General features: G+C 49.9%; 2 protein-coding genes across 2 annotated transcripts in view; one reads left to right on the top strand and one right to left on the bottom strand.

Annotated features, from left to right (window-relative positions):
- Positions 1–5,413, top strand: part of SCRN1 (secernin 1) — a 64,722-nt gene extending 59,309 nt beyond the window's left edge. The window contains exon 8 of the mRNA XM_047096963.1: positions 1,368–5,413. Within this exon, the coding sequence (XP_046952919.1) occupies positions 1,368–1,526 (159 nt within the window). The 3' untranslated portion in view covers positions 1,527–5,413. The remainder of the gene's footprint in view (positions 1–1,367) is intronic.
- Positions 5,414–11,163: 5,750 nt separating this feature from the next.
- Positions 11,164–18,794, bottom strand: part of WIPF3 (WAS/WASL interacting protein family member 3) — a 75,601-nt gene continuing 67,970 nt past the window's right edge. Inside the window, 2 exon segments of the mRNA XM_047095236.1 lie at positions 11,164–11,294; positions 13,332–13,408. Coding sequence (XP_046951192.1) covers positions 11,271–11,294; positions 13,332–13,408 — 101 coding nt within the window. The 3' untranslated portion in view covers positions 11,164–11,270.

Raw genomic sequence — 18,794 nt, 5'->3', positions numbered from 1 at the left:
AGGAACGTGGCAGTTAGACGCCCCTCTGCTTCCCAAGCATGTATTTGCCAACTTGCAACGAGTCTAGTTTGTCCTGAAGAAAGGGACACCTTGTAGGGAAATTGGCGTTTGCATTTGCGTGGACCGGGTGAGCTTTTTTCCTTGTGCTTGGCATGGTGGACTATACAAAAAGCATAGAAAGAAGGGCGCCATCAGCAGTAAACCCAAGGGATTTCAGAAAGCATCTCAGAGAAGGGCAGTCTCACCATCCATAGGCTTTGCACTTCCGTGCCACAGAAACGTCCATTTTGACATGTCAGAGTCACCTGGTGTTTTCACCTCCGTCTTCCCTGCCGGATGTTTCCGTGGAACCGTGAGTGCTTCCGCTCCACCGCACTGACTTTTGTCTGGGGCTGTCTATTGAGGTTCCCAGCAGTGCCTGTCTTCCAGGTGGATGACAGTAAGCCCGGAGTGAAAATGCCACTCGGTGCGTCGTTTCGGGGCTCGCTGGCAACTAGAAGGTGGAGGGAGAGAGGGGCGTGTGTTTGAGCCCTTCTGCACAAAATGCCACGGAGATGAGACGGACGAGGGTGGGTGGGCTCTGACATTGAGACATGACCGTTGCTTTGAGTCAAGGCCGTGTTAGGAAGTGGGGGACGGCTGCTGACGGCGGCTTCGCCATTCTGGGACTAACTGGGCAAATGGAAGCTTTTCACTGTCACACACTCTAAGCGAGTGGAAGAAGAAATCTCAGCAGCTCAGAAGAATGTACGTCGGGCAACAGACACGGCACGTGTTTATTCACTGATCGTTCGTCCATTCAGCAAACATTTACGGGGGTGCCTCCTGTGTCCCAGGCGTTGAAGCCTGGTGATGAGCCCAGTTCTCACTCCCGGGAGATCGTGGTCCAATGGGGGACACGGGCAAGCAGACAGACCCTTACAGGACAGGAAGAGAACAACCACGGCAGAAGTAAAGGCACGGACAGTGAGCCCAGAGGAAAGGTTCAAAGAGGCCCGGAGATGGGTGCGCGTTGACCAAGTGCCGAGGAAGGGCAAGGTGGAGTATCATGGGTTGGAAGAGTGCAATTAATTCAGTTTGGCTAAAGAGAAAGGGAGACTTTGGGGGGCCTGGCGGGAGGTGAGGCAAGCAAGAGCCTCGTACTCAGGTTACAAAAGGCCTCTCCTGAATGTCACTCAAGAGTCTGGATTTTATCCTAAAAGCAGTGAGGAGGTAGGTATGCCAAGCAGAGCAGTACCATAACCGCACTGGCATTCTAGAATGATCCCTGCGGCAGCCCCGGGGAAACAGATCGAATGGGGTGGGTAGGCGCCTGAGAGGCTTTCTTGTCCATCGTAGTGACTCTCGCTATTCCCGCCCTTCCTCAGGAGCAAGGTCGCAAGCTGAGGAAGACCATGCTGGAACTAGAGAAGCAAGGCCTGGAAGCCATGGAAGAAATTCTGACCAGCTCTGACCCTCTGGACCCCACTGAAGTGGGGGATCTTTTCTATGACTGTGTTGACACTGAGATTAAGTTCTTTAAGTGAAGTAAGCATTCCCTCTCCCCTTCTTATTTAAACGTTCCCACCTTACTAAATTACCAGCAAAACAAACCACTCTCCTGTTTGAGTAAAACGAGAAAGTTCAGACGTGTGAAAGCCACACTCTTGTGTTCTGCCCTCAATCCCAGCAACGTCCCCTTCTTCTACAACGTAGCTCCCCCTTTGCAGTGTAACGTGTATCCATTTGCCTGTCTTTCGATTGTGTGACTACTTGTGGATTTTCAGCTGCTATCGTTGTATTTCAGTGACCGTGGACACACTAGCCTTCTCACGGAGGACGAGCGTTCGTCAGGCCTTCACAGGGGGCTCCACAGTGCTGAGTGTGCAAGAAAAGCAAAATCTATTAAGTCTTAGTCATTCTTTCAGTAATGGTTCCTTTCAGGTTACCAAAAGGCCCGGGGCTTTTGTGTGTGAACTTGAGGGGGAAGCTTCCCGGCCTCCCCTTCACACGAGCGCAAGCCCGTCGTGCAGAACGTCTGCAGATGTGTCTGCTGAAGGACACAACCAATGGGAAGGAACAAAGGGGGCTCCTCTCTAGTCGCAGCTCATCCTGATTCTCGTGGTTCTAAGGGGCCTGTCCTCTGCTGCGCTTGTGCGCAGTGGACCCACAGACGGCTCCTGAGCACGGGAGAGCTGGTTAGCGGAGTTAGCTAGAACTGCCCGTGTTGGAGACTCCGAGGCAGCCATGCGCGTGGCCTCCCCACATCCCCACGTGGCTCTCCCCAAAGGCCCGAGGCTCTCGCTGCACAGCAGCACGCCCACCCCTTGGCCTTGCGTAGAAACGATTTCGGGCCTGGTTATGGCCATCTACTCCGGGATTAATTAAATGGCCCTGTGGCGTGGTTCTCCGCCCCCCCACAAAGCTGCGTATCTCTCCAGCTAACGAGGGAGAGAAAAGGAGAGACCGTTGGCTGTTCAGATGCTAGTTAAAGTAGCTGGAATCCGAGCAGCGACTACATTATCTCAGCGGAGACTTTAATTAAACTGATTTGTTTCCAGTGTCGCGTTCACACGAAGTATTTGACTTACCACCAGAGCACAGAAGAGCATGTGAGGAAGACCAGATGGGCCGGGCATCGGGGAGACAGAGGGCAAGGAGGTGGCAGATGGAGGCAGAAGCAGGTCGCCGCAGGGTAGCGATCCAACCCCCAGCCTTCCTGCCCGGCTTGTTATATCCCACAAGGCTGTGTACGATGCACCTGGCTCTCCCTGGCCCTCCCTTCGTTCCTCGTGCCCCGTGTCCTGGTAGCTGCCCTCACGGCGAAGGCAGCCGCGGCGGGCAAGGGTATGGGGGGCTCCCCTCCAGCTAGCGAAACTCTCACCCACTCCGGAGATGGACAGGGGGCAGAGATGACGAAGGGTCAGCAGCTCCTGGAAGAAGGGCAGCCCCACTATTCCAGCCTCACCCCCACCGCTGGGGCCCCGTCGTGCTCCGTCACTGGTAGGAATTTGCAAGTGGAAATACTGGGAGTGTCAGTAATCTTTGAAGTGACCTTGGGTTCGGGACTCTGCACCGACAGCGGTGCACGACAGGCAATAAGGGCCGGAGGGGACGTGGGTCTCACATACAGATGCAGACACGGAGGGTCACGGGTTTTATCGGGACACAGCTGGTTTCTCTACCAGCTCCCCTCCAAGGGTGTAGGTATAAAGGCACCACGAGCTTTCGGTTCAGCAGTTTTGTGAGTTCTGTACGTAAAATCACAGACGACAAGCGGTGGGAGACGGGAGGGACGTTTGAGAGCTGACAGGGTCAACACGGCCATTCGTGGCGGCTCGTAGCTGCCGTGACCCAATCAGGGCTTTCACGGGTGACGAACTCGGGGTCTTCTGGTAGATGGAGCAGCCACTCTCAGAGCATCTGTCTACAGGTGCTAAGTTGGGGGAGGGGAGGTTTGGAGGTGACGTTTTCGGTGCCTCACCCCGCCCAGGTCCACCTGCTAGGTGGTTATTTAAAACAAGGGGATGTGTTAAGCCACCCTAAGATTTCACCAGGTGGTTTCACCTCTACCTATTATAGAAACGTTTCATCGGACCTGACGTGCCTGAGATACCCAAGGTGATTTGGGGTTTACCAAAAGAAGTCTGGTGAGAATAGATTACACAGGGGTCTGCTTTCATTATTATGGGCCAAACATTATTGTGGGCCAGCCAGTCTATGCGATTTCCTAACCACCATGAAGTGGGAAATACAATGGCTACTTCTCTTAGGGGACGCTGACCTTTGTCCAGCGTCTCAAAGAAGGGCCAACGCTAAATGAGAATTGTCTGGGCTAATGGTGTGCATCACAATTGTGGTGCCCCAGTCTTGGGCCACCGTGGGCCATGGCAGCCCTCCATGGCTAGGCCGGGCAAGAAGTTCAACGGGGGCTGGGACACTTCTGTCAGGCACAGAGGGGGTCTATGTACAGTCAAACCCCCAATAATAGCGTGGGTGAATTCTTTGCGCATTTGGGCGGTGTGGAGAAAGACGAGAAGAGAGTAGAGAATCTGTTGATGTGGCTGGACTCCCTTCTAGTGACTTCTTTCTACTTACGTCCACTGCTTGAAATTCGTTCTTGGATTTTGAACAGGCTGTTGGGGGAAGGTATGTTTCTTTTTAAATTCTCCAAACAGACCCCGCTTTTGAAAAATGCTTATCATTACATGGATGAATTCTTGACCAGGGATTGCTTTTCTAAAGGCAATATGGAGAAAATGAATATTCAAGAGGAACTAAGAAAACAATGGTTAAAGGTCAGCGTGTAAATAGCTTCCTGAAAGAACCATTTGTGTGTCCATTAAGACTTGGACGGGGGAGGTGTGCGTGCTTTGTGCAGCAAGAAGACATGACCGTAAAGGATGGCATTTCTCCCCCAATCCCATGCCCTGTAACCAACCATAAGCCGCTTAGTCTTGTCTAGTAGATGGCATTGCCGTAGATGAAGACAGCCCTCATCCTCTAAGGGAGCAGAGGCTCCAGTAAAAGTAAATTAGCAAAGCAGAGGTAGTACTCTTCCTTCTTGGAGGTGGTTTGGAACTTTCAGTAGAATAAGCATATACTTGAAATTCTGGTGATTCTTTAGTGCCCAATAACATAAGACACAGTGTTCTTATTAGACGGTCTTCCTTACAAGCTAACAGAGCAGGTGTGTGCCTAGTAGATACTAGCAGTGAAGTTCCTTCGCTATTGGGTGAATTGCTAGGTATAAAAAAAAGAATTGCCAACCAGGCAAACTACTTTGCTCCCTAACTTATGTCATCCCACACTGGTACAGGTGTCACACAGCTCTGGCCGGCCCCAGCAGGGAAGCCGGGTGGGACCAATGTGTCTGCTATGAAACCACTCACTGCATCCTTGACTAAAGAACAGTCAAGTCATTTGTCGGGGAGGTCTTCAGCTGAGCTCGCAGGTTTAGGCAGGAAGCACACGGAGGAAGGAGGGAGGGGGGGAGCCCCCCTGGCTGGCTGTTCCCGTACGGAGGGGGTGGGGTGGCAGGTCACGTGTATCTGCTGTCCCAGCACCACCCTGTGCCTCCCTGTGGCTGTGGCGTTTCATTCTGCACGGTCCCAAGCCCCAGCTGTCCTCCTACGGTTTGTGCCAAACGTGCCGTATCTGACCGACTCCCAACATTCCGAGATGTCACCTGCAGATTTCTCATGGGAATGCATTACGTATGTGTTTGCAATCGTGCTGTGAGAAGTTCCATGTGTGAGCTGGAAAATGCTATTGGCAGGGAATACTGACAAAGAAAATCTTTCTGTTTCCTGCAGTGGGAACCGACCGTGTAGTCTTAACAGCCTTTTGTACAAATATCGACAAACCAGATAACTTCCCTATCCAGTGCTTGCCCTTGGAATTGTCTCTAAATACATCAAGCATACAATAAAAAAAAAAAATACTGAAATTAACATCCTTGTGTTTCATGAATAAATGTGGGCATCAGTCACAAAAGAGAACATGTATGAAGGGGGATGTGTTTTTCTGACCGGACTCCTCATCAAACCCAGTCAGCTCAGTGTTTCCAACATGGTGTACCGTTTGGTGAGTAGCTTCACTCTTTGCAAATAAACACAAAAGCACAACCCATCGGGTTGGCTACCATCAAAAAGCAGAAAATAAGTGTCGGTGAGGATGCGCAGACATCGGAACCCTGTATGGTACTGGTGGCCGTAAAAAATGGTGCAACCAACCGCTGTGGAAAGCAGTATGGCAGTTCCTCAAAGAATTGGAAAAATTGGATTAGCATATAACCAAGCAATTCTGCTTCTGGACATATGCCCCAAAGAACTGAAAGCCAGGTCTGAGGTATTCTTACGCCCGTGTTCACAGCAGCAACATTACGCCCAGTGGCTACGGTGTGGAAGCAATGAGAGTATCCACTGAGATTATTCTGAGTGAAACAAGCCAGTGTCAAAAAGGCGAATATTGGGGCGCCTGGGTGGCTCAGTCGGTTGAGCGGCCGACTTCGGCTCAGGTCGTGATCTCGCTGTCCGTGAGTTCGAGCCCCGCGTCGGGCTCTGTGTTGACAGCTCGGAGCCTGGAGCCTGTTTCAGATTCTGTGTCTCCCTCTCTCTGCCCCTCCCCTGTTCATGCTCTGTCTCTCTCTGTCTCAAAAATAAATAAACATTAAAAAAAAAAAAGGCAAATATTGTATGATTCCACTTACGTGAGGTCCCAAGAGCAGTTAACTCACAGAGCCAGGAAGTAGAATGGCGGCTGCCAGGGGCTGGGGGGGGGGGGGGCTGGGGAATGAGGATTGTTGTCTGAGAGGTAGAGTGTTTTAGTTTAATTTAGTTTAGTTTTTTTTTTTAAGGTTATTTATTTATTTTGAGAGACAATACGAACAGGGGAGGGGCAGAGAGAGAGGGAGAGAGAGAATCCCAAGCTCTGTCAGTGCCGAGCCCGCTGCAGGGCACGGTCTCACAAACCGTGAGATCATGACCTGATCTGAGATCAAAAGCTGGACGCTTAACCGACTGAGCCCCCCACCCCCCACCCCGGGCATCCCTGAGCTGTGCACTTAAACATGGTTATGGCGGTAAGTTTCCCTGACGCATATTTTACCACAATTCAACAAAACCACACTAGAAACGGGAGTCGAGCTCGTTAGAACGGCTGCCGCCTTCTGTGCCGAGCATCTTCAAGGCTAAAGCCAGAGCAGCCCCGAAAGAGGAAACGATGCCACGTAAGAGGAAGGCTAGCTCTCTCCACTCTTGCGACCTAGAAATGCCAGGTTGCTTCCATGATTTGGTCTCCGTCGTGACAGGCAAAAAGCAACTGAGTGTCTTGTTTGTGAAAATAGGACTTCGTCACGGTCACAAGGTGACCTGTGTCAAGGTCAGAGTGGATGACTGCCTCGTTGATACGACAAAGGACTGCTGGCTCTTTAACCTGTATCTCCAACTCTCGTCTTCCCCACAAACGCGACATTGTCCTGCAAAGCTCCAAGGTGACAGAGCACGTATTAGTTTGCTACGGCTGCTGTAACAAAGCCACCACGAACCGGGTGGCTTAAACAACGGAAGTTTATTGTCCCACAGTTCTGGAGGTGAGACACCCAAAACCCGGGTGTCGGTGAGGGTGGGGTTCCCTCGGAGGGCCGTGAGGGGGAATCTGTCCTATGCCTCCGCCCTGGCTTCTGGGGGTTTGCTGGGGGTCATTTGGCATTTCTTGGCCTGCAGCATCTCCCCAGTCTCCGTCTTCGTCTTCACACAGCGTTCTCCCAGTGTATGTGTCTGTGTCCACGTTGCTGTTATTACAAGGACACCGGTCATACTGGATTAGGGCCCGCCCTGCTTCGGTACCCCCTTATCTTCAGTAGCTACATCTGCTACCCGATTCCCCCATCGATACCAGAGATGATGGAGCGAGGACTCCTCCATATGGATTTCTGGAAGACATCATTCAACCTATAACAAAACAGGTTGATGAAGGACGCCCAAAACTCTGGGACGCGGTGTAAGAATTCACATCTTGCTTCTGGAGTCCACAGCCCTTCCTATGAAGCTGCTTCCCTCACCCTTCTAGGTACCACCTTTCCCACCCTGAAGTCTATCAGGGGTGCCTAAAACGACAGCTTCTTCACCTCTGCAGCCCATGGCTTTGAAGTTCATCATCCCCTTTGTCAATTCTCTTCGGCCACTGCTTTCCTTCTCTACTCACGCTGGCCCTTTGGGTCATTAAAGGGCTTATCTCTACCTCTACTAATAAGAGGGCAGATAAAGCAAGTCAGGTCTTTAACTAATTTGGATGCAAAGTGTGTGTAGCAGCTAGGTTTGAAATTCGCTTCTAGATGAGATTTATTCCTGGAACGTCTATGAATTCTAACGACTGCGCTCTCCTTGTTATCCAACGGCAGAGCCAGTGGAGCGTGGTCTTTGAGCTTCTTCGCTACCATCTAAGCCGAAGGGCTGGGGTGTGGGTAGCCAGTGACGGCTCTGTTTGTGACTCGGCAATGTAATGAGCCCACTGCTTGTACCCTAGAGCTGGGCTGTGCCGGTACCTGGGTCTCTTGGGACCCAGGGGTTAAGGGCTTGTCTAGGTCTAACTTCACTTCACCACTGTATGCTTAGGTACCTATTTGTGCCCCCATTTTACAGGTGAGGAAACTAAGGCGCAGACGGGTCACATAACTTACATCCTCCAACTCGTCACAGGCAAAATAGAGATTCAGCTCTCTGTCTGGCCCCAAGCCAGCTTACCTAGCAGGTGAACCGCATCTCCTCTGTGCCACAGGCCCCCTGAAAACACCACAGTGCACATCAAGGTGACACTGCCTCGTAAAGATTCTGCGAGGGGTTTGTGAAGTTGGGGGCAGGCACTAAGTGCACTTAAGAGCAAAAGTGGTTTCGTTTTGACACGAGTCAGAGGAATTCCGTAAGCAACGGTCTCTGCCCATTTTACATTAATAAAACAATACAGTGTTACTGATTTTCTAGGGCAATGTATTTGAAGGGCACCTCGTGGCTCAGTCAATTAAGCGTCCCGACTCTTGATTTCGGCTCAGGTCACCATCTCACGGTTCGTGAGATCGATCGAGCCCTGCGTTGGGCTCTCTGCTGTCAGCTCAGAGCCTGCTTGTTATTCTCTCTCTCTCTCTCTCTCTCTCTCTCTCTCTCTCTCTTTTTGCCCCTCCCCTGCTCATGCTTGCTCTCTCTACTTCAAAATAAATAAATAAATAAATAAGCAGTGTTTTTTTTTTTAAAGGGAAAATACATTTGAGAAAGATTTTCCCTTGGTTGCTTTTCCCAAATACCCATCCGTTCCATTGAGCCACAAAAGCTAGGAAAACACCATGTCGTAGGTTAGTGAAAAGCGTCAGCTCAGAACAGAAAGGCCCCATTTCGGACACAACATGTTGCAGCAGGTGTTGGTTCCCGTGTGAGTATCTCCCGTTCCCTGCCATTCTTAGAATAGAAGCCCTTCTAACCCTTAAAAATGGTTGGCCTAGATTGGTACTGGTGTCCCTCGACGGGGTTTAATAACAAGGACACGAGCAGAAGCATTTCCACTTATTAAAGTTTATTAGGTACAAAGAAAGGAGTCTGCGGAGGGCACATCAATAAATACAAAATACATATGAAACACGGGGTGGGGGTGGGGCACAGGCGACAGTGTTAGCGAGACGCTTGAGAGCAGTGAGGGTGCCGTGATTCGTCGCCTCTGCAAAAGTTTACGGTCAGGGGGCTTAACCTGTCCTGCCAGAGGCAGGCACCACATGAGTTGAGTTCGAAGGGTGTGAAATTCAGTGATAGGTCTCGAGGAGAGGTGTGATGCCAGATTCCTGAGATTCCTCCCTAATTGCAATTTTTGGTTTCTGCTCCTCCCTTCCCTCTGTCCTTGATGGCTTTATTTTTCATTTCTGTCCCAGTGGCGTGGAACATGAGTGTATAAACACCTCATCAGGGCAGTCAGTCTACTCTGAAGGTGGAATTGTCTTTGGCCTTCTTAATCGTGATCATTAAAACCCTTGTAATTATTTTACGCAACTGGGAGGGAGACAGAGGGGATGCCGTTATAATAAAGAAATTCTGACCTTTTGGAAAGCTTCCGGAGCCAGTAAAACAAATCGGCGATGCCCAGAGCCAATGACCTGCAAAAGCTGCTTTTCCATTGATTTAGCAGTTACAGTTTGGCATGATTGATTCCCCAGAGAAGGGCACTTGACCTTGCTCAGTTGTAGGACGCCATCTTACTCTTTACTCTGGACAACAGCTGAGTGTATGCACTCACGTCTGCCAAAACCCTCCTAACCGGAAACCTCTTTTGGATGGCTTGGTCTGGGCACGCTGTCCTTCAGGTCTGAGCACCTGAGTGGGTTGTTCTAGAGGACATTAATTTTTCCACTGCTCTGCCCGCCTCTCCCTCTCGATTTCCTTTCATCTCCACCTGTTTTGAGCACAGACCCCGGGGTCGGTCTGTTTCCTTCTATGTTCTGTCCTCCTTCTGGTATAGCTTCCCCTCCAAGGACAGGGGGCATTTGGGGGTCAGGTGCAAGCAAAAACACACTTCTGTTCTCTTCCCAGCTCAAGAAAAAGGGTGCGAGAACAGCAGTCAGAGCCCGTCCAGACCAGTTTCATATTCGGGGGCCGCTGTACTTCCACCCTTCTCCCCCACAGAGAAGTGCCTGCGGCAGGGAAGGGGGGATTTGCTCTCAGACCAGTCAGGTCCTCTTGAGCTCAGAAGGGAGCTGAAGAAGGGAAGGGAAGCCTGGCGGGTGCTTCCAGGGTCCCTAAGGGCGGGGGTGAGGCACCAGGTATGTGAGGCAGATATTTGCTAACATGCTTCGGTCTATACTTTCTCGTGTCATATTTTCCATGGAAATCCTGCTCCCGGGGCGAAAGATAAAAAACAAAAACATCTCTGAGATAGACTTTGTAACTGACTATAATAAGGAGTTATGTATGTTTCCAACTTGCAGAAAAAATGCCAAAATCTCATAAATCTCGCCTTACCCTGGCTGCCAGGACTGGGGCTAGGGGCTTCGTGGGACAGGAGGAATGGGAACGTGGGTGGGGAGGGGCACTGTAAACGGTAAAGAGCACTGGCTACTTGTAGGGTCATTCAGTTACAAAAGGGCCCTGTGGTTGGCATTGGAGGGGCCACGCCCACTCTTGCCTTAATTTTGCGTTATATTTACATTAGGCAGAAAAAAAAAAAATCCCTGTACTGCAAAACGGAAGCGAGACGTGGCATCTCGTTCACTGGAGGCTGTGTGGCATTGTCTGGGTGTGGGGATACACTACTCTCTCTGAGCTGCATCATTTATAAGGCATTATTTGGTTTGATTTTGCGATTTGTACGATGAGAATATAGAATCATGCCAATAAGAAGCTGTCATGGATACTGCGACTTCGGGACTACTTGCAAACTAAGGAATCTTCTAGAAACGGTTCAGAATCTAGGAAGGGCCAGCCTGCACGCATATTTACAGTCATGGAATGGACACCACGGGGTGGGGGGACAGGGCTCTGTCTGTACCGACAGATGGATGACAAGATGCGTCTTAAAAAAACTGGAGAAACATAATGTGTGTGTGTGTTTAAATTACTCAAAAGTCGACTACCATACTGACTTAAAGCCTGTGCAAACTACGTATTTACAATAAATAAATGCTCCACTCTGAGCTTGTGTGTCAACTGAATTACAACTCGAGTGTGGTGAGGACAGACACGTTGTCCTGGGGACGCCCATCTGGCAGTATGGAACCCCAGGTGGCTCACAGGACATGGGCTTCATCTGCCTTCTCACCGGAGGGTCTTTAGAGATAACTGCGGAAAGACAAGAACATTACCAGGTGGACCGAGAAGACGCCTCACACACAAACAACCCACCCTGGGACTGGGCACCAAAGCCTTTCTGCATCCACGTAAGGCTGCCAGGGCCTGATGCATCATACGCAAGGGGCTGATTTCTACCAAGGGGGCTGTGGGTGGACGCGGGATGAAATGGGACATGTAATTGATGGCAAATGAAGGCTTAATGCCATCTTATAGACATTTATGGGACCAAACACCAGTACCTGACAGAAACTCAAGAAAAGCCAGGAACTTCTGGGAGATCCCAACACAAGGCAATGGGAAAGAGAGAGGGCCCCAGGCCTTCAGATTTCCAGCTCAGGTCTCCCACCCTCGAATGGATCACTGGGGCCTCCTAGCCGGAAAAGAAGAGTGCCCCCTGGGGCAGTTTGCTTTGTCTACAACCCTGTGATCCCTCCGGGTGATAGCTTTTTGTCTCACTGAAGTGAAAAGGAATTCACACGGTGTCCCGTGTCCCGCTAGACGTAAAAGAAGATCATCTTGACTACGGGATGCCCAAGAGAGACTTCACAATCCATCCTGGACCAGACTTTCATGGGCTCTGGTGACTTAAGTGTGTGCCTGCCATGAGGCCAGAGACCGGACGCTGCACCATGGTTAATCATTCTGGCTGTGCCTGAGGGTGAGGATAACTCCTATCCTGGTGATTCGAACACACCAGGAAAAGCAGAGAGGTACAGCGGGAGGAGCACCGCACAAGGAGTCAGAAGTCTGGGCATGTGACCTCGGGAAAGTTCCTTAGCCCCTCGGGGCTCAGTTTCCTTGTCTGAAAAAAAAATGTCATTAAAGGCATCTCTCCAGCTTACATCAGAAGGTACCTAAAAGGATCAAAGGAGATCACATATGCAAGTGATCTGAAAAAATGTAAAGAACTTTATAATGTGGGGGCTATTATTTTGATTATTACTATATTTTTTCTGACCACAAGAGTAATGTATTCTCTGCAGAAACTTCAGAAATTGCAGAAATGCGCTAGGAAGAAAGTAAAAAATCAACTCTCATCTCCCAGGGTGCCTGCCTGTTAATTCTGTGTCTATTCCCTCTGTCTTTTGTCCCATGCATATACGCTTCTCCCTTAACTACAACCATACACCCAGTTTTGAGCCTGTGATCATTTGAGTGGTTATCACAATTCTTAGACGAGTTGTGGTTTGTTAGAAAAGGGGGTGTTCGTCCTCCTGCAAGGAAACCATCCTGGCATCCAGGACCTTGTTCCCCTTCTCACGTCCCTTGCCATGCTGTCCCATGTGGCTGCAGAAGGGGCCAGTTTAACAGGAGGCCACCCTCTTTGCCACAAAGAACTGTGAAACGGGAGGAGGCCAAGGCAGGACTAAATGCTTGTTTGCAAAGTGATAAAGGGCCTTTAATGATGAGACCCTGTTGTGGGCAGTGAGAGATGTCACTTCCGCCCAGGGGCAGGAGATAGTCTGTCCAAGCTGCTTTGCGTGAGAAGGAGGGCATTTTGTCAAAGACTCTCTTATCCCACAAGAACCTGTCTGGTTCTCTTCCCAGCTTTCCTCCAGCCACCAGGACTTGAACTGTGACTAAATTTGGCCAAAAGAAGCTATTTTGTCAATGGGAGAAAAACCCCGATGGGTGCGCTAAGATACCCTGCATTCTATGGACAATACAGAATCTGAATTCAATTGGATACATGTCACAGGGTTTTGTCTCCAGGCTTCCCAAGCCATCGGAACCAGGGAAGAATGAACTGGGGGGGGGAAAATGGGGGCACTGTTGCAGAATGACTCGCAGGGGGTTCTGGGTTGTCAACCTTGCTTCTGGATGTGATGGGGATTCCCCCTTTCACTCTTCAGAGCTTGAAACTGTAAGCGTTTCATTCTAGCTGCAAACAAAGGTTGCACCAAATGGTCTTCCCTGAGGAAAAAAGAGTCTGTGCAAAGATGTGAAGTTTCAAGGAGAAAGCACACGCTCAGCATTTCTGGGGGCTCCCGGTTTTTACGTTCAGAGACCCGAGGGACGCGTTACCTGAGAATTTCTGCCTTTGATGTCATCCGAGCTCTGCCCTGCCGCCTCGGCATGGAGCCAGGGACCAGGTGTCCGGCCTGAAAGAAGAACGATTTCACCGTCTCTTGGCCCGGGGACCGCCGCGCACTACACGGAGAAAACGCAGACTACACGGGCGCTTAGAGCAACAGCCAAGGAATCAAGGGTAACACGAGCCCGTCAACCCGAAACCTTCGGGCTCCTGGCCCTAGACTGCGTTTCCACCCACTGCTTCCATGTCACAGACTGGATGCCCAGGCATCTCGACCAGTCTGCTGGAAGGAGAACCGGTTATTAAGGCCTGTCGTCTAAATGCACGTGAGCGCTTCTTAGCTCCAAACGAGCCACCCCCTCCAGACTCGCTCATTTGTCCGGTAGCCCAAATGTGCCAAGCACCGTGCTGGGGCTGGTTAAAAAAAAAAAAAAAAAAAAGGAGTAAAAGGTAAGTATATGCTGAATAAATCAGGCTCCATTCCGTGAGGATCCAACTCATTCTCTAAAATACGCTTTGTTTAAATATTACACGAGTTACACATAAATATATTCTCATTAAAGGTTCAAAGGGTATAGGGAAATAGGAAATAAAAACGCAAAACAACCTCAAGTGCGTCTTTGCCTGCCCTCTTTCTCATCCCATTTTCTATCCTGAAGTCACCACTATTTAACGCTTGGTGTTTATCCCGCTAGATTTTTTTTTTTGGCACTGACTTACGTATATGTGTGTATGTGCATATATATGGGTTGGTTTTAAATCCACATTCCCAGGCCTTCCGGGACTTTTCCTGTGAGTCACGTGTTCCAAATGGTGTCCCTGATGCCTCTTTGCTGCATGAAGTACGAGGCTTTTCTGTCCTGCCTCTGTCACAGACTCCGAATTAAACAGGCATTGTCCCTCCAAACAATCCAGGCTGCTGTGCTACTTACAAAGCAACTGAAAAGCAGAACTACTCATCACAGATCATTTATGGTAGTGAAATACTGATAACACCCTGTGTTCAACAAAACTATTTAGGAAATCCAGGGTTCACAATTTCGGACGGGGTATGAAGTAGCCATTTGAATGTTTACAAAGGCCCAAGTAATTTGGGGTGATGTTTGAAACTTAGGAGAAAAAAAGCAGGCTAGAAATTGTTTAAATAGGATGACCGGAACTATTTTAAAAATGGAAATAGGGGCGCCTGGGTGGCGCAGTCGGTTGAGCGTCCGACTTCAGCCAGGTCATGATCTCGCGGTCCGTGAGTTCGAGCCCCGCGTCGGGCTCTGGGCTGATGGCTCAGAGCCTGGAGCCTGTTTCCGATTCTGTGTCTCCCTCTCTCTCTGCCCCTCCCCGGTTCATGCTCTGTCTCTCTCTGTCCCAAAAATAAATAAACATTGAAAAAAAAATAAAATAAAAAAAATAAAAATGGAAATAATATATTGATTCCTCCTGGAGGTACTATTTTTTTTTGAATCTCTTGAAAATACTTTAAAGTTTTCTACAATGAACATGTAAGTCATCTTAAGAATCTGTTAAGATACAGGTTTTTGGGGGGGCGCCTGGGTGGTTCAGTCGGTTAAGTGTCCAACTCTTGGTTTCGGCTCAGGTCATGATCTCACGGTTCGTAAGTTTGAGCCCCACGTCGGGCTCCTGCGCTGACAGTACAGGGCCTGCTTGGGGTTCTCTCTCCCTCTCTCTCTGCCCCACCCCCGCTCATGCTCTGTCTGTCTCAAAAATAAACAAACATTAAAAAGATTTTTTAAAAAATAAAATAAAAAAAAAGAACTAGTTTATATTCCTACCCGATCCCACGCGTCTAGGGCCCTGAGAGCAGCCTGAGTGACCACTGCTGAGGCCTCCTAGCAAAGAGATGGCCCCAAGTTACTGACAAAGCTTTGTTTATTTCATAATCCAAGCCAGCCTGTGTCTTTTTGCAGGCATAGAGATACTTTCTTTGTCTTTTTTTTGGGGGGGTGGGGATGGTGGTTCCTGGTTTATTGTGTACTAAAGGATAAAGATGAACAGTGAAAAGAAGAGGTATGTATATAGGATGAGGTCAGGAAGGGCCCAGGGAGCAAGAGTTTCTGTCTTCGTGGAGTTGGGTGCATCATGGATGCACCATTTGCCAAACACACGGATGTGTTCACCAACCTAGAGGCTCTCCGAAGCCCCTACGTTTGGGATTTTTATTGCTGGCTTCACCTTGTAGGTAGACGTGATCGTTCATTAACACAACCTCCAGTCCCTCTCCCCTTCCAGGAAGAAGGGGGTTGGGGCTCAAAGTTCCAAGCTTCTAATGATGGCTTCATCTTTCTGACGACCCACCCCCACCCAGGATCCCACCAGGCATTGCCTCATTAGAACAAAACAGGTTCCTATCACCCAGGATATTCCAAGGGATTCAGAAGCTCTGTGTCAGGAACCGGGGTCAAAGACCAAATATTTGAACAAAAGGTGCTGGTAGTATTCTTATCCCTCAGGAAATGACAAGGGTTCTAGGAGCTTTGTGCCGGAAACTGAGGGCACAGGTGAAATATACATTTTCTATTATTTCACAAAATACAATTCAATCCATCACATTCTCCTTTCGAGAGCGGGCTCCCGGAGCTGTATTTATGCCAGTATAGCTGGGGAGGCCCAGGAAAGTCACATTTTTCAGGAAGGATGCCTTCGGCACAGAAATACTTTCATGCCAGAGGGGGGGAAAATCATTCTGTAGCCAACAGGAGGCTGGACTCTGCAAGACCTGGAGAAGGGCCAGGGAGGATTTACAGACGGGGCTGGCCGTTCAAGCTGGGTCTCTCTGAGAGCCTTCCAGAACTCCGGCCAGCCTTGCAGCGACTCAGCATGCTGGGGGGGGGGTGGGTTAGCACAAGGGTGGACTCCTAGGAGAAGCACAACTAACTGGCAGCCTGGGGCCAGGACGGGCTCTCCAAGCTGAGGTCCACGTGGCACCAGGGGGAGAGGTAGGAAGGTGTGCAGAACACCGGACACGGAGCAGAGACCTTGGTGCGAGCCCCAGCTGTGACCAGGGGCAGGGCACTCGATTTCTGCCCGGGCTTCTTCAGCTGTACGTGAAGGAGTTGGTCTGAATGACCTCAAATGGCCCTTTCGTTCCGATGCTGGAGGCCTCTCACAGTCTCCAAACAAAGCAAATGACGGGTTTCGCTGGAAATGACAATTCTAGTATTTGCCAGATTTAAACCTTAGAAAGTGCATATCTGGCCTTTCCTCTCCTTCCCCGCCATGATGTCATGGTTGAGGTTGGTGTGAACCCCGCCACTCCTTCCTGGACCACATCCGCTTGTACAGAACTTAGTGGGGTCACCCTGTGTACCGTGGGGCCACACTTCCCCTCCACAGGTGCTCAGGCCAGGGACCGGCCAATCAGATTCTCTCCCCCAATAACCTGGAGTTCTTTTTTAAGTTTATTTATTTATTAAAAAAAATTTTTTTAATGTTTTTATTTCTTTTTCAGACAGAGACAAAGCGTGAGCAGGGGAGGAGCAGAGAGAGGGGGAATCGGAAGCGGGCTCCAGGCTCTGAGCCGTCAGCACAGAGCCCGACGCGGGGCTCGAACTCACAGACTGTGAGATCGTGACCTGAGCTGAAGTTGGACGCCCAACCGACTGAGCCACCCAGGCGCCCCTATTTATTTTGAAAGAAAGAGAGAGTGCACGAGTGCAGGAGGGGCAGAGAGAGAGAGAGAGGGAGAGAGAGAATCCCAAGCAGGCTCTGCGTTGACAGTGCAGATCCTGTGGGGCTCCAACTCAAGAACTGTGAGATCAGGACCAGAGCGAACCTGAGAGTCAGACACTCAACCGACTGAGCCACCCAAGCATCCCTCCCAATAAACTGGAATTTTAAAATTAGCGTTAATGCTCAAAAAGTAACAAGTATTCGTTACAGGAAACTTGGACAAAACAGTGAGGCATAAGGACAATAAACACCACCCAGCATTCTACCTCTGAGTGCTAACCACTCTCAACACTTAGTGTATATGCTTCTGGCCCCTTCTCTCTTCTGTTGATTTGGTCAACAACTTATTCTCCCTCTCCATAGATTCACAAAATGATTTCTATTTAAAAAAATTTTTTTTAATGTTTATTCATTTTTTTTTTGAGAGACAGAGAGAGTGAGCAGGGGAGGGCAGAGAGAGAGAGACACACACACAGAATCTGAAACAGGTTCCAGGCTCTGAGCTGTCGGCACAGAGCCCAATGTGGGGCTGGAACCCACGAACATGAGATCATGACCTGAGCCAAAGTTGGACGCTTAACCGACTGAGCCACCCAGGCGGCCCCACAATATCATTTCTTAATTGAAGAAGATGATAAAGCAGAAGGAACAAGAGTGACGGGGCAGGGAGGGCTATCAAATAAAGAGTGGTCAGGGAAGAAGTGTCTGATAAAGCGCCATTAGATCAAAGACCCAAAGGAGGCAGGGAGGAAGTCTCATGGATATCAGGGGAAAGTGTCCCGCAGAAAGAACAGCAAGTACAAACCCAGAGCCCAGAGGTGGGAGTGCGCTTGGAGTTTTCTACAAGCTCCAAGTTGTCTGTGCTGTTGGAGCGAAAGGAGCTTTTGTGGGGAGTGCGGCTGGTTGTGTGGGCACTTCATGTAGGTCTGATGAGTCAGGTGGGAATTTCTAATGGATATAGAACGAGACAGGAATCCAGTGGAGGATTTGAAGCAGACGGTGGCCTGACTCGACTTGGGCTCTAGACAAATCATGGGGCCTGCAGTATGGGGCAGGGAAGCCTGTTGGTAGGTCGCCTGCAGTCTCCAGATGAGAAATGACAGTGGTTTCGGCCGGGCTGAGGCGGAAGACGAGGCGACAGAGATCAGATCGAAGATATACTTCAGAGGAGGAGCCCCAAGATTTTTCTGGTAAGTTGGATGTGGAGCAGGAGAGAAAGAAAAGAAGCCAGAGAGGACTCCAAAGTATTTGGTGTGCCAAAAAATGGGGAGGCAGCAAGCACAAAGTGGAAGGAGGGAAGAAAGCAAGGGATGCCAGAAAATCTAAGTGAAGATGTGCTTCAGAAGGAGGGTGTGACGGACTGCGGCTAATACATCTGACCACTGGCTTTGGTGACATGGAGGTCCCCTGGAGATCTTGCTAAGGTCTCTTTCCATGGGGTAGGGGTGGGGGAAAATGCCTGAAAGGGCAGAAGGGGAGGAAGAAGGCATGGCACTGTCTGTGAGCGGAGAAATAGCCCAACGACCAGAGTAGGCCAAGGGAGATGCTTTATAGGCACGATAACACCTTTGCCGGTTCAGAGGAATAAAGGAATAATCTAGAAGGATAGGAGTAGTAACAGAGTGGGATGTTGGAAGATAGCTTATGAACGAGTGAGGTCAACAGTGATGATCAGGCACGGCTAAGATTAAGCCCAGGGCGGACTCCTCACCGCCCTGCGGCCCTCCGCAAAGGCAGTAATAGATGCTCAGTTTCTGTCAGTGTCTACG

This window comes from Lynx rufus, unplaced genomic scaffold (assembly GCF_022079265.1).
Source record: "Lynx rufus isolate CCGP_SWC_20201006 ecotype Redwood Valley unplaced genomic scaffold, mLynRuf1.p SCAF_4, whole genome shotgun sequence".
Lineage (NCBI taxonomy): Eukaryota > Metazoa > Chordata > Mammalia > Carnivora > Felidae > Lynx > Lynx rufus.
This window is presented reverse-complemented; position numbering and strand designations above follow the sequence as displayed.